The sequence below is a fragment of the Rhinoraja longicauda genome, chromosome 28, assembly GCF_053455715.1.
Source record: "Rhinoraja longicauda isolate Sanriku21f chromosome 28, sRhiLon1.1, whole genome shotgun sequence".
Lineage (NCBI taxonomy): Eukaryota > Metazoa > Chordata > Chondrichthyes > Rajiformes > Arhynchobatidae > Rhinoraja > Rhinoraja longicauda.
Window position 1 is genome coordinate 20,934,136 of NC_135980.1, and position 15,951 is coordinate 20,950,086.

At 42.7% G+C, this 15,951-nt stretch overlaps 1 protein-coding gene across 13 annotated transcripts in view; it reads right to left on the bottom strand.

Annotated features, from left to right (window-relative positions):
* The window catches only part of tcf3a (transcription factor 3a), a 149,650-nt gene that overhangs the window by 103,903 nt on the left and 29,796 nt on the right, over positions 1-15,951 (bottom strand). Inside the window, exon 3 of one of the 13 annotated variants that reach the window (XM_078424212.1) lies at positions 9,834-9,947. The exons of the other annotated variants lie outside the window; for them this stretch is intronic. Coding sequence (XP_078280338.1) covers positions 9,834-9,876 — 43 coding nt within the window. The 5' untranslated portion in view covers positions 9,877-9,947. The remainder of the gene's footprint in view (positions 1-9,833; positions 9,948-15,951) is intronic. 13 annotated transcript variants of the gene reach the window in all.

Genomic DNA, 15,951 nt, shown 5'->3' on the forward strand with positions numbered 1-15,951 from the left:
TCCACAGTAAAAATGGCATTGCATGTGCTCTATTATTCTGAAGGGTCTCGACCCAACAGGTCACCCATTCCTTCTCTCCAGAGATGCTGCCTGTCCCGCTGAGTTACTCCAACTTTGTGCCAACCTTCGATTTAAACCGGCATCTGCAGTTCTTTCCTACACATGCTCTATTATAATCTTTGTTCTCTGATGGAGCGGCACAGTGGCGCAGCTGGTAGAGCTGCTGCCTCTCAGCGCCAGAGACCTAGGTCTGATCTCGACCTCGGGTGCTGTCTGTGCGGAGTTGGCACATTCTTCACGACCCCGTGGGTTTCCTCCAGGTGCTCCGGTTTCCTCCCACATCCCAAAGAATTGCAGGTTTGTAGGTTAATTGGCCGCTGTAAAATCGCCCCTCGTGTGTGGAGGGCAGACGTGAAAGTGGCGTAACATAGCACTAGTGTGAACGGGTGATCAATGCTTGCCCGTGGAATTGGTGGGCCGAAGGGTGTGTTTGAATGCTGTATCTCTAAACTGAAGTACTCTTCACTGCATCTCCCATGGATTGCTTCACGTTAGGATCATTTAGTCTATCAGCTCGAGTTCGGAGAAGCCACAAGAGTCATGCCAATCTCAGTAAAAAAGACTTCAATTTGCGGAGAGCCATCTGTATGCTGCTCTCACCAATAAAACACAAGTCAACTCAAATGCAATCACCGTTTTAACATTGGGAACACAGCAGCAACAAGCCCAGAGTATTGTGTTGGAAAGAGCTGCAGATGCAGATTTAAATCGAAGGTAGACACAAAATGCTGGAGTAACTCAGTGGGCCAGGCAGCATCTCGGGAGAGAAGGAATGGGTGACGTTTCGGGTCTGGAGAAGGGTCACGACCTGAAACATCACCCATTCCTTCTCTCCCGAGGTGCTGCCTGACCCGCTGAGTTACTCCAGCATTTTGTGTCTACCCAGAGTATTGGTTATACCAGATCCACAAGACTGCTTGCGATCACTCGACATCCACCCATTGCGAGACACAAGAGGCACCATGACTGTGGTACATAATAAACAAGGTCATGGCTAAAATCAAAAGATCAAACGCAGCACCAGAGACCCAGGTTCGATCCTGACTACAGGTGCTGTCTGTATGGAGTTTGTACGTTATCCCTGTGACATGTGGGTTTTTTCCAGATGCTCCAGTTTCCTCCCATATTCCAAAGACGTACAGGCTTCTAGGTTAGTTGGCTTCGATAAAGATTGTAAATTGTCCCTAATGTGTAGGATAGTGCCAGTGTATGGGGATCGCTGGTCAGCATGGACTCGGTGGGCCGAAGGGCCTGCCTCTGCTCTGTATCTCTAAACTAAACTAGCTGGTGACACATCTAATGCACATAGCCGACTACACTGGCGTTTCTGGGACTTTACTGAATAAGTTCAGGCTTATTATTGTCACGCGTACGGAGGTACAGCGAAAAGGTTTGTTTCGCATGCTGTCCAAACAGATCAGATAATACTATACCTAAATACATTCAAGCCAAACTCTAGTACAATAGGCAGAGCAAAGGGGAAGATACAGAGTGCAGAATATAGATCTCGGCATTGTAGCGCACCAGTTCCATAGACAAAGTTCATGCAATCAGAGGTAAATCTGACAGTACCCTAGATTATGGACGGTCCGTTTGGAAGTTTGATAACAGAGGGTGTAGATGCTGTTCCTGAGGTTGGTGGTGCACCTATTCAAGTTTCTGTATATTCTGCCGGACCGGAACAGAGAGGAGGAATGACCGGGTGGATTAAGTTGGCTGCATTCTCCCCGAGGCAGCGTGGTGTAGATGGAGTCAATGGTGGGAAGCCTGGTACGTGTGACGGACTAGGGCTACATCTCTCTGCAATTTCTCCCAGTCTTGGGAAGAGCTGTTCCCAAACCAAGCTGTGATACAACCCGACAGAATGCTTTCTACGTTGCATCTGTGCAGGCTTGTAAGAGTGATTGGAGACATGCCGAATTTACTCAGTCTCCTCAGGATATAGAGGCGTTGGTTCTTCTTGACTGCCACATCAATGTGGTTGGTCCACAACAGATCATTGGTAATATTAACGCCAAGGTACCCGAGCCTCTCAACCATTTCCATTTCGGCACCATTGATGCTGATTGGGGTACGTCCACTATGCGACCTGAAGTCGATAATTATGGGAGAGGTTATTACGCAGACACCGTGTTACTAAAGAGGGAGAGGACGACGTCTTTCTAGGTTGTACTGCCTCTGATGTTTTACCTTTATTTGGGCACTGAATGCAGGCAGCAACTATGATCACCACCCTCAGCTTTCAATGGACTTGGAGTATCAACATGAATGGAGTCACACAGAACAGCTCAGAAACAGATTGAGGCAAGTTCACTGAAAAAAAGATCTGACAAATAACAAGAAACATCAACACAACCTAAAAAAAGCTTGCCATAATCACATTAGTGTAGTGGCCTGGCAACATCCAAATCCAAAAACTTATTATTTCACAAAATTAAACAACTAGCCTGAAACAATAATTAAAAAAACACAAGTCCCAGTGCAGAGTTTTGGAATGCTTTTGCACTCAAAGTCCATGCCAAGTCTGGCAGTGTCGTACAAACTTTAACGCTTTAGCATGTTCAAATGAAGACAAACTTAATCTGCAAGCATCAAAACAAAATACTGTCCGAATGCGGCAGGTTAGAGAGAGAAACAGCAACGCCTGAAGTTTCATCAGCCCACTGCTCCACTGCATGAAGGTACCAGTCATTCTTCAGTGAGAAGCAGCAAGGGACCCTCAAACACCAACACAATCCACATGTAAAAACAAGGAACTGCAGATGCCGGCTTCCACTACAGGACAGTGCTAGAGAAACTCAATGGGTCAGGCAGCATTTCTCGAGAACATGGATTAAGGCGTTTCTTCAGACTAAAGGGGGGGATGGGGGTGTTAAGAAGAAAGCTGAAAAAGGGGGAGAGGCAGGATAATGCACAGCAGATAATATAGACACAGCGAGGATGGAGGGGGGGGGGGGGGATGGTCGGCTGATGGCTGGAACAAAGGCCAGACATAAAATCAGGTGGTGCGAGACAGGATTGGTCCAAAACCAAGTCCCAAATTATTGACCTATGAAGCATTTAACTTGTCAAAACTGTGCAGCTACACTTGTCAAAGACTATCTATTTGAAAGTTTACCCTTTTCTGGAACATCATCCTCCCCCACCACCCACTCAGTCCACATGGTGCCATTATCAAGATGTGGTCTTATCGTACTTTCACCAAACACCCTATTGATTAACGTGCAGGCAAGAGAACCACCTCATTAACCATCCAAACTAAACTCGACGTAACCCGTTTTAACCCATACCACTCCACTAATAAATCATAAACATTGCTACGAGCCTTAACGGAGCAAAGTATCCTCCCACAAGTACTTGCTAATTGTTTCAAAAATGTAGAATAACAATTTATAAAAGGCTTCTTTAAATATACCTTCCCTGTGGTACCAGACTGAATAAATGGGAAATGAAAAACAACAATTCTCCTTGAGAATTAGAAGGAAAAAAAAACAACTTTTTTTTTTGCGCACTGGTCTGTTTAAACAGGTCACAAAGTTGTTGCCAAGTTTAATTCTTGGCAACTTGTCTCACCAATTACAAATCAGCTCTCGTGTTTAAGTGATCAGATTCCAGTTGCTAGTGGTTAGTGGGGAAATTCCTCGGCGGTACAGTATTGGCCAATGCCGAAATTCTGTTTCAGAATAGTAACTTGTTACATCAGTGACAGAAATAATTCAAAAGACCGATTCCCCGAAGTAGAAACACTGAAAAACCAGCACAGAAATACGCAGATACAAGAGAACTCCAAAACCGAGGTGAAGTTTAACACGTACACGATACTTCACCCCATGGTATAACTAAACACTAAACTTCTTTTTGGAGGGGAGGGTAATGTGGGTTATGGAGACAAGAAAATCCAGATGTCAGAATCGAGCAAAACCCCAAAGTGATAGAGGAATTCAGTGGGTCAGCCAGCATCTATTTAGAATGGAGATGAGGAGGAATTTCTTTTTAGCCATGGGGTGATGAATCTGCGGAATTCATTGGCATGGATGGCAGTGGAGGCCGTCATTGAAATAAAGATTGATAGGTTCTTGATTAGTAAGGGTATCAAAGGCAGGAGAACGGGGTTGAGGGGGTAAAACAGATCAGCCATGATTGAATGGCAGACCAGAAGGGCTTAATTCTACTCCAGTGCCTTTATGTTCTTATCTGAAGGGACAGGCAGCATTTCGTGCCGGGACCCTTCCTCAGACCCATGGTGGCATAAGGAATGTGGGCTATGTTGGCGAGGCTAGCATTTATTGTATGGAGATGGGTCCTGACCCGAAACATTACCCACCCATGTCCTCCAGAGATGTTGCCTGACCTTCTGATTTACTCCAGCACTGTGTTCCACACAGTATCTGCAGGTTCTTGCGTCTGCATTTATTGACCATCACCAATTACCCACCAGATGGGGCTGTGGAGCCAACTATGTCAACCATAGATCTTCTGGTTAAGGGAAGCTACTCCCATTCTTGGTAGTTTCAGGATCTAGAGACTTGAAAACACAGTGGCATATCCTAGCCTGGAGGAGGTAAACAGCACATTCAGATTCCCCTTCAAGTTGCAGTTTGAAGAGGAACCTGCATGTGTCGGTGTCCACGTACACCTGTCCACACTGCCTTGGGCATTGGAGATCAGCTGTCAGGTACATATACTGCAGCATGTTGGATGTGTAACGTACACATGCTATTGTCACTGGTTGAGATGATTTTGTGAATGAACGTACTCGGTCGGTCACCACAACTCTGTTCAATGTACACCACTCACTAAAACAGGAGGAGATAAGCCAACAGCCTTAAATCAGCCTGGCTTTATAGCAACTGAATGGATCGTAAAAGCTGTCGCACTACATACAGTTGAAATTTGAACCAGTGCAATTCATTTTATGTGGACTACACTTCAAGTTAGTTTCCACTGAGCAGGTTAGACAAGAACTGCAGATGCTGGTTTACACCAAAGATAGACACAAAATGCAGGACTAACTCAGCGGGTCAGGAAGCATCTCTGGAGAGAAGGAATAGGACATATTTGGGTCGAGACACTTCACACCTCTCAGTCTGATGAAGGGTCTCGACCCAAAGCGTCACCATTCATTTTCTCCAGAGATGCTGCCTGAACCATTGAGTTACTCTGGCATTCTGTGTCTATCTTAAGTTAAATTGTATATTATGTTGTTACTTTGGTTCTCAAAGTAAAATCCCAAACAAGCTCAGCTTTATGAAAGGGCATCTGTGAAAAGCAGCAAATCAGAACATCGAACTGGGTCAAACGTGCTGGACTTGAGGTGCTGGTCGCAGGGTGACAATACGAGTCGTGAGTTTTGGCTGATTGTTGGTACCAGCCCTACTGGCACACCCATTTTGAGCACAGAAACATGCCTCCCACCACCTTCCTGCAGCTCTCCTTTCATTTCCCCACCTTCCCCATGCCCAGGGGAATCTGAAAATAACAAAAACTATTTTAAAACCAGTTCTAAGTCAACGGTTAGAACTAATCTCGTCAGTTTTCTGAAGGGACCCAAGCTGAAACGTCACCTATAGGTTTTCCAGTGATCCTGCCTGACCTGTTGAGTTACTCTAACACTTTGTGTCTTTGTTTGTAAACTAGCAGGCCAGCACAGTGGCGCAGCCGTTGAGTTGCTGCTTTACAGCGTTTGCAGCGCCGGAGACCCGGGTTCCCACCCGACTACGGGTGCTGTCTGTACGGAGTTTGTGCGTTCTCCCCATGACCACGTGGGTTTTCCCCGAGATCTTAATTTTCCTCCCACAATCCAATGATGTACAGGTTTGTAGGTTAATTGGCTTGGCATAAGTGTAAATCAACCCTAGTACGTGTAGGATAGTGTTAATGTGCAGGGAAATCTGATCAGTGCGGACTTGGTGGACCAAAGGGCCGGTTTCCGCGCTGTATCTCTAAACTAAACATTTGCAGTTCCTCGTTTCTATTTTTCTGAAGGATGGGGCAAGACCACCACTAGAATTTTCTAACAACTGACACGAAGGAGCCTCTGACATTTGAAATGAAAGCTGCACACAGATATCGCTTGATTCCGTGTTCACGCAATATTTACTTCAAGCAAAAGCAAAATTCTCTGCTGGAGAAGACCAGTCACAGAGGGCCTGGCATGTGGCCACGCTAGATGGGTCTAACTACCCCTTCAACTTGATGTACCCATGTCCTTTCTCCACTGCTGGGCATCAGGCTTGGCTCAGAACACACCAGGGCAGAAAGTGGGAGTTGAAGGTCTGTTCTCAAACTTCAGCACATAATCTGCATGACATTTCAACGCTGAAACCTCTCCCAAAAATTCCATGGAGTTAAAGTTAAAGAACAAACAATTTCCAAGGCTGCAAATAGTGAGAAGACTGAAGGTCAGACAGAACAAGGATGATTGAGAAACTTTTGGCAATAAACAGTGTTCAGCCGTTCTTCTTAAGTACAATTATCCCCTACCCACCACACCTTTCTACCCGAATCATCTTACTCTTATGCAGAAAAGCTCTTCTGAAAATTGAGAAAGGTACAATGGCAAAAAATATAAATATTTAATCGTTTTGGATTTCCGTGAATACCAGCACACAAGATTTAATACCTGCCCACTGTAGAATCGAGATATGCTTTAAAAAAAGCTCTTTTCCCCATATCGTGGAGTTTTTAAATGCATAAATGTAAATTTAAATGTAAAGCGTCTTTGAGTATATGAAAAGCGCTATATAAATAAAATGTATTATTATTATTATTATTATTATATTAAAAATGAATAATTACACTCAAGTGGAATTTCAAGTTGTATTTATCTCACTACTAGATTTTACTATGAGACATCTTTATTACATTGGTTTAACAACCATGACGGAATTTGAGACAAATAAAGTCAGAAAACATGTACACCAAAGCAGATAACCTAATTGTTAAAAGTGTATAAGGAACTCTGATGCTTGTTTACACAAAAAGCTGCAGTAACTCAGCGGGCAGGCAGCATCAGACTGGTGAAGGGTCTCGACCCAAAACGTCACCCATCTCTTTTCTCCAGAGATGCTGCCTGACCCTTGGATGGAGTGGATGTGGAGAGGATGTTTCCACTAGTGGGAGAGTCTAGAACTAGAGGTCATAGCCTCAGAATTAAAGGACATTCTTTTAGGGAGAAGGAATTTATTTAGTCAGTGGGTGGTGAATCTGTGGAATTCTTTGCCACAGAAGGTTGGGGAGGCCAAGTCAGGGGATATTTTTAAGGCGGAGATAGATAAATTCTTGATTAGTACGGGTGTCAGGGGTTATGGGGTGAAGCCAGGAGAATGGGGTTCGGAGGGAGATGGATCAGCCTTGATTGAATGGCGGAGTAGACTAGATTGGCCAAAAGGCCTAATCCTGCTCCCATCACATGATCTTATGGCCTGTTGAGTTACTCCAGCGTTGTGTCTATCTGGCTAACCTAAATGTTAGGTGCCTTTACTTTGCTTATGACCGAACAAATCCATTCATAAACTTCAATGTACGAAATGAGCGATTAACTTGAAATGATAATCTTGTAGTCATTGCATCATGAATGGTCAGAAGGGAACAACAGCAGTAAATCTCTCACACTTTATTTCATTGGGAGCCTGCTGTATAAACATTGAAAATCTCTTGAATTTGCAAGAATCTCTGTCACTGACCCTACCACAAGCAAGTCCACCAATGTGCATTTAACGACTGAAGCAAATGAGATACTCCCTGCTGTCCCTCAGAAACTGCCACTTGGAGGTTTTACAGACACATTTCAAGTTATATTCCAGTTACTGTAAAATTTAATCAGCACTGGTACATCACACAGTCAAACGTTAACAATTTAAAAGCATTGCCATCTAGTTTGGTTAAACAGCAAATTGGTCACATTGCATTAACTAGCTTCTCTGCTCAGTAAAATTGCAGCTAAACAATCAATGAATGCCTTGGCAATTTGCATTTGCTATGGAACTCCTTGAAAGCCTGTCTGCCAACACAACGTAGTGCCAAATTGCAGTTGTACTGCAGTTGGTGGGAAGCCAACTTGAAAAAACAGATCAGGAAATTTGTCAGACCACCTTTAAACTTAGTTAGAAAAACAGAAAACAACCCATCAATCCTGTTCCAACGCTGGAAACGTCAGTGACTGCTGCTGTCTTTGCAAAACTGGTCAAATAAAAAGCAAGCCCAGCTGTCAATGTTAGGTTTAGGAACTGATGTTGAATCGCATCAAGGAAGGATGGGGGGGGGGGGGGGGGGGAGGGGGAAAAACATCACGTCGCATTTTTAAGCCCTTCCACCAAGTTTTTCCTCTCAAATACAGCCATCTTGAAAGCAGAAATTCACCCTTCTAGATTTAGAAAATCATGCCCCAAAATTTGGGAAACGGAATAAAATCCGCTCTTGCAGAATTTTAAAAATAAAAATAGTAAATTAACTAAATTTTCCAAATTCATGGTTGTTGACGCACACACAGATGACATGGCTTCACGTTGTGGAAGATCGCGACACAGATAATTTCCTAGGGACACCCCCTTATCTCCTGTAACTTGAGTGGGGGAAGAGGGAGGAGGTTTCTACTTGTACAATTTGGGGTAATTCAGCTCTGCTCAAATACACTCAATTCTTTCCTCAATTATTTCAGTAAAAACGTGCTGGTTACAAAAAATTCTGAATATTTAGACAATAATGGAAATTGAACTCTCTCGCCACATCCTCTCCATTACCAAATCTTGCAATCCTTCAATCAATATTCTGAGAAGTGTGCAGACAAAGTTCTCGAGCTGAATATCGCTAAACTAATCTTAAAATGCTCCATGGGTCTGCTGAAATATGGGAAATCCTGCCCAATGCATTGGCAGTTCTTTTAGAAGACTCAGTTTGGAAAATTAAGATAAAGAAATCACATCAAGTTTACAGAACTAAATATTTTCATAAGTTCACAAGTTATAGGAGCAGAATTAGGGCATTCAGCCCATCAAGACTAATCCGCCATTCGACCATGGCTGATCTATTTTTCCCTCTCAACCCCATTCTCCTGTCTTCTCTCCATAACTCCCGACTATACACTTGACCATTGTACAAGATTCCTGGGTTGGTAAAAATATATATATATAATCAGGGTTAATGACAACAAAAGAGTTAAATGTACATTTCATTGCCCTTCAAGAAATCTGAAAGCTAACATTATTTATTCACATGGCAGACGCTTTTAAAGATATTGATGCAAAAAGACACAAATATCATACATCTAGTGATAAGTCCACAATGACACATTTAAACCAATCACTATTCAAATCTTGAAAGGTCTGGAAGCCTTATAATGCAAACAATAATTATTAATCTCTCAACACGAAATGCACTTGCAAATTATATCCCCAATCCTTTCAAACAACTGATCGAAAAGATCTGAATTTTACCCCTTTCCTGATTAAGCTTGAAACAAATAAGGCAACAAAAATCCCCACCAAATCAGATGAAACGCTGCTTGTTTACACCCATTACATTTCATCAATTCAAAGATAATCCAATGTAAAAAATGTCCATTACAGTCAACCTCAATTATCTCCCGTATTGCAAGCAACTTGGCAGAACCTGAACACAGCAGTCCATCCCATCCCATAATTGTAAACATGGTACTTTCTACTGTACAGCAATCCATCCAAACAGCTTTATATTAATTTTACTCGGGGCAGCTCAGTGGCACAGTTGGTAGAGCTGCTGCCTCACAGCACCAGAGATTATAGTTCGAAACTGACCTTGGGCGCCGTCTGTGTAGAGTTTGCACATTTCCTCCCACATCCCCAAAGTCGTACAGGTTTGTAGGTTAATTGTCCTCTGCAAATATCAATGATAACATACTACCATTGGACCTGCAAACATTAGTAAGGTGTTTGTAAACTCAATTGCTTCAAATGCTCCAAACCATAAAAGCAGGATTATTAACACAAATGCTTTCTAAATATCTCTATTGCTACGAGATGCTTCTTGTACAACCAGTTCCAATTTAAAAGTATTTAGCCACTTGTCCAGGACCAAGAAAAGATATATATTCACACAAGACTGCAGCATGAATATACTCTCGAAACGAGGGAGGTGTGAACATTCTCTACTACATTATTACTGACGTGCTTCAGGTGAGCTCTGCCATCAGCTCGAGGATGCTCTTTAAAGGGATTTTGATTAAGTATTCAATTTGAGAAATTTAACTCCACCCAAGTTAAAACAAATTGGATTAATTGAGAATGGTGCAATTATGCACCAAACTCAGTTCATGTGTGTTGTTATAGCCCGACAACAAATGTGACAACATTGTCCATCATATCTACTGTCTGCACTGCCTACTCTTCCTAAAATAAGTTTTCAATAAGCCCACACTGATGCATAAAACCTGTAGCTACCAACACACATTCTGAATTCAGAGATAAAAATAGACAATACTCAAGAGGTCAGCAGTATCAGTGGAGAGAAAAACAGTTAAAGGTTTCATGAGGCACAAAGATTCTACACACAGCACACAAGGCATTCATAATGCAACCCAAAGATTCAAGCGGATTCATTTCTGCTCCAAAGATAGACAAAGTGCTGGAATAACTCAGCGGCTCAGGCAGCATCTCTGTAGAACACGGATAGGTAACTTTTCGGGTCGGGGCCCTTCAGTCTGAAGAAGGGTCCTGACCCAAAACGCCATCCATCCTTTTCCCCTGCCCCAGAGTTGCCGTCTGACCCGCTGCAGTACTCCAGCACTGTGCCTCTAACTTTGGTATAAACAACACCTGCAGTTCTTTCTTTCTACATTTTGCTTCTGCTCTAATTCTGTGGGTCAAGGTGGCATCCACAGACTGGACTACAGGTTGGGCAGGTGTTGGTCGATGGGTGGGTAAGTAAGTGGGTAGCTTCAGAGGTGGGCTGCTCACTTTCATACTACATTTGTCAGGAGCACACAGAGATGGGAGTCAAGGTTCTCAATGCCAATGCCTCATTTCCACAGAGCAAGTTATTGCCTTGAGTCAGATGGGATAACTACAATTTGAGATAAGGACTTGCCATGCTGGAGTTTTAGAACAGTGTCCATTTTGATGATCTGGTATTAGGAATTGAAATTACAATCCAGCCCATCAAAACCAACTGTGACTTTGCTGTGGGCTCATTAACAAGGCCTAACATTTTTATCCATCTACCTCTTAAAAAAGAGAAAGAGAGAGAAAAGAGAGAGAGAGAAAAGAGAGAGAGAAAAAAGAGAGAGAAAAAAGGGAGAGAAAAAAGAGAGAGAGAGAAAAAAGAGAGAGAAAAAGAGAAAAAGAGAGAAAAAGGGAGAGAAAAAGAGAGAGAAAAAAGAGAGAGAGAAAAAGGAGAGAGAGAAAAAGGAGAGAGAGAAAAAAGAGAGAGAAAAAGAGAGCGAGAGAGATACACCTAGCCCAGCCCCGATTAAAATGATTCAGGCTATTGTGCTCACTATGGGGATCGAGTTGAAAGTGCATTTGATGCCAATTAAGAGATTTTTGCTGCTTTTCAACAAGGCAACAACCATCCCCTTGAAGTAGTCTTAATTCATTGACTCCAAGCAGATGTTCACTATCCACAAGTAAGCGAAGAATCCTCTGGACATTTTAAAGTACACCAGCAGTATATTCTGAAAATCTAATCCATTGGATAGGTTGTGATTCCACACTAACTCTGAAAGTTGCATTTAACTTTGTCTGTCTATTTTCTCCACAAATGTCTCCCGACCCGCTGACTTTATCCAGCACTATTTTCTTGCTTTCAATTATATCCGTTTGTGCAGGAATCTCGTGCAGATCCGGGTTCTTGACAAATTTGCCATGTCACAATGTAGTTGCTGAACAAATTCCACTGGAACATTAAGAGGACGGCCGGCATGAAATGGTGGTGCCTTGGAGTTGAAGCAATGCAGTTCAATGAAGAGTTCTAGTGCTGTCTTGCGGAGTTTGCATGCTCTCTATTCGACTCCATAGATTTCCCCAGGTGCTTGTTTCCTCCCACTTCCCAATGACACTTCTAGTAGTTTGGTCAATCACTGTAAATTGCCCTCTTGCAAGGCGAGTGGTAGAATCTTTGGGGGTGGGGTGGAGAAAGAATTGATAGGTTTGTTGGGGGAAAAAAATACAATAAAATGAGGTGTAAATGGGTGCTCAAATGTTGATGATACCAAGAGCTAGAGTAATTCCGTGAGTCAGGAAGCATCTTTGGAGACTATGGATAGGTGACATTTTGGGTCAGGACCCTTCAGCCAAACATGGTGTCCTTTTGTGTAAACCACCAGCTGCAGTTCCTTCTTTCTACTCAAACGATGATTGGGCTTAAAAGTGCTTATTTTCATGCTGTATAACCCCAAGGGGCAACGTCTTGGTCTGACACGTAGATCTTTCAGTCCAATATTCCAACAATCTCTTCCTAATTTGCTCAAATAATTTTGCAAGTGCACATAGTGCCTCATACGTTGAAGTAACTTTCTTAAAATAGCAAGTCTGAATCAGGACAAGAATGGCCGTGGAAGGGAAGTGGAGCAAACAGCAGCTTGGGCAGAACTGCAAGTGGAGCAACTCCAAATCTGAACCTTGACCCTGAATTACTAGCTATAATTAACACTCAACTTGTACAAACCGGCCCAATATTTACCACATGCAAATACGTTTGTACTTTCCATGACTACACAACCAGAGTAAAGGTTTATCTGCACCTAAAAATGATAAAAACACGATCATTTAATACCCCCTTACGTAACCTAAATATGGAAGTGAAGATTTGCAAAGTACTTTTCAAGAATATACGCACAGAATTTGACTAATTGCCCATTTCCAAGATTTTCTTTTAATCCAAGGATTTATTAACATATCCTTTATAAAGTTGATCTTGCCAAGACGACTTTTCATTTCATCCTCTGATACCTTTTAAACATTTTTGGAGCTGCATAAAATTAAAATATTAGAATAATATTCTGCACTAAAGCAGTTAAGGTTTTGCTAATAATCCCAGAACACTTTGTCCACATGACTATTATTCTTAAGGGACCCTTGATTATAGTCACTAGGCTAGTTAATCACACAGAGCAGTAAGGGTAATTAACAATGTAGTTAGATCTGTTGTCATTGAATTTCCATACATAAGTTGCTACTATTTTTTTTTTAGATGAACAATCCTGTCTTCTTTTCTTCTCCATGGAGGGTGCCGAACCCAATTTAGCTTGCCTAAGATGTGCCACAATTGGAAAAAGCTAATTCAGCACAAACCACGAACTGAACTGGGACTCAGTGATTCACTGGATAGACTTGCTGAAAAGCCATCCAGTCTGATCTATAACCAGCTGCTTTCCTGACCCAAAATAAAATGATCTCAGCATTTTATCAAATATTTCAGAAGACACCACAAAAGAAACTCTATTGCAGCGTGATACACAATGATTCGGAACAAGACATTAATACACCGACAGAGAGCAATCCAGGTATGTTTTCCACAATCTCGGAAACTCAGCACTCAAATATAGATTAAAAATTGCCAACATGTCAACTATTTGTGTGTTTAATTGCCGTGGGAGTGGAACACTAAAATTAATATTGGTCTGTTATTGTCACGTGTTCCGAGATACAGTTTGTATTCCCCCCATGTCTCCTTTCACCCATATCCCTCCCTCTGGCTTCACTCCTTATCCGACACCTATCTGTTTTTTTAATCTCTGGCCTTTGCCCACCCATCTGCCAATCAACCTCCTTCCCGCACCCCCCCCCCCCCCCTTCACTAGCACCAACCTATCACTTGCTTGGCTCAGTCCTGCCCCCACCTCTTTTCCAGCTTTCTCTCCCTACTGCAATTGGCCTGAAGGGTCCCGACACAAACGTTACCTCCAGTATCGAATAGTGAAAGGCTAGGATGAAGTGGATGTGGAGAGGATGTTTCCACTAGTGGGAGAGTCTAGGACTAGAGGTCATAGCCTCAGAATTAAAGGACATTCTTTTTGGAAGGAGTCGAGAAGGGATTTTTTTTTAGTCAGAGTGTGGTGAATCTGTGGAATTCTTCGCCACAGAAGGCTGTGGAGGCCGTCAATGGATATTTTTAAAGCAGAGATCAATAGACTCTTGATTAGTACGAATGTCGGGGGTTATGGGGAGAAGGCAGGAGAATGGGGTTATGAAGGAGTGATAGACCACCCATAATTGAATAGTGGAGTAGACTTGAGGGGCTGAATGGCCTAATTCTGCTCCTATTACATGACCTCTGACCTACACACGATGCCTTCCCTGCCGAGTTACTCAAGCACTGTCTTTTTCTGTTCACCTGCATCACCAGTAGTTCCTTGTGTCTCCAACTATCTCCTATGTGGCAGCCAGTAATGCACCAGGCAATCGGTTCATAGTAATTAGATCACAGATCTGGCAAATTTGGACTTGGACAACAATGAATCCAACGACCAAGGTCTTGTGCAGAGGCCGGTTTTATCTCCCAAAAAAACCTTGCTGACCCTTGCTTATATATAAACATGCAACTAAGAAATTTGTATTGTAATCTAGGTTTTTAAATAAATATGCAAATCAGACAATGCTGAAATTAAGTCTCAAGGGAGAGAACTCAATAATGAGTCAAAGTCATTGATGTGACACACCATTGCCTGAATATCAGAAGGAAAGGACACAGAGTGCTGGAGTAACTCAGCGAGTCAGGCAGCATCTCTGGAGAACATGGATAGGTGACGTTTCAGGTCGAGACCCTTCCGAACTTTGCGTTCTTTTGTGTAAACCAGCACCTGCAGTTCCTGGTTTCTAGTTATCAGAAGGGAGTTCAGAAAAGCATGGCAGCTGGATCAAACATCTAAACATCTAGCAAGCTAATAGTCGATCAAATAACAATGTTATTTTATAGACTGAGGGCTCCACAGCCAAAGAATCAAAACAGGCACTGGTCTTCAACCCATCTTACCGTGCTAGCCATTGCAAGGGGCTTCTTAACATGACCAATATTTTACCCCACGATTCTTTATTTCCCCCCCCCCCTTTCCCTTTCAATTAATTAGTCAATTTTCATATTACTGCCAAACGTGCACCTACTATGCCAAACAGGCAAAGCAGGTTAGACCATAACATGGACGAGGCAGAGAAGCAAGTCAGACCAAGTCAGTCAGTCCGTAACATGGACTGGGCAGAGAAGCAGGTCTTCATCACATCTAATTTCTTCACCAATACCTTTCAAATCTCTGCTCGATGATCACAGGCTCCTTACATCCTGCAACACTTTGTTTCAAAGCTTTTCACCAATTTGATCATTACCACCAATTCCCCTCAATCCCCTCAACTCCACAGAGATTGGGCATCTTCACAGAACTGAAGTCCCAGATTCCAGTGAATCCCTTCAGCACCTTCTCTTAGAGCTTAGCACAGTACAGGCCCCTTGGCAAACAATGTCTGTGCTGAACCAATCTCTTCTGCCTGTATGTGGTCTACGCCTCTCCATTACCTGCATATCCACATGCCTATCCAGAAGTGTCTGAAACTCCACTATCATATCTGCAATGGACCTGTGGAATATGCAATTCTCTTCCTAAAGAACTGCACACCATCTCCTGACAGAGGTCCAACCACAATAAAAAAGAAACGGGCTTTTCTACCCAATCTGCCGCCTTCGATGGCAACAGCCCCTCACTATTGCACCAAAAAATATTTGCTTATATTTCACAACTGAAAAACACTAGAAAATCTTTCCCATTTCAACATCACCGTCATTTGCTTATTACCCTCTTGGCTATTTACAGCATTTATCAATAAACCTGAATATTTTGCCATGCACTTTAGAGTACTGATCACCATCAGTTAAGCAATAACCTCTAAAGGTGGAGATCCCAAACAACGAGCTTTCACATGAATAACC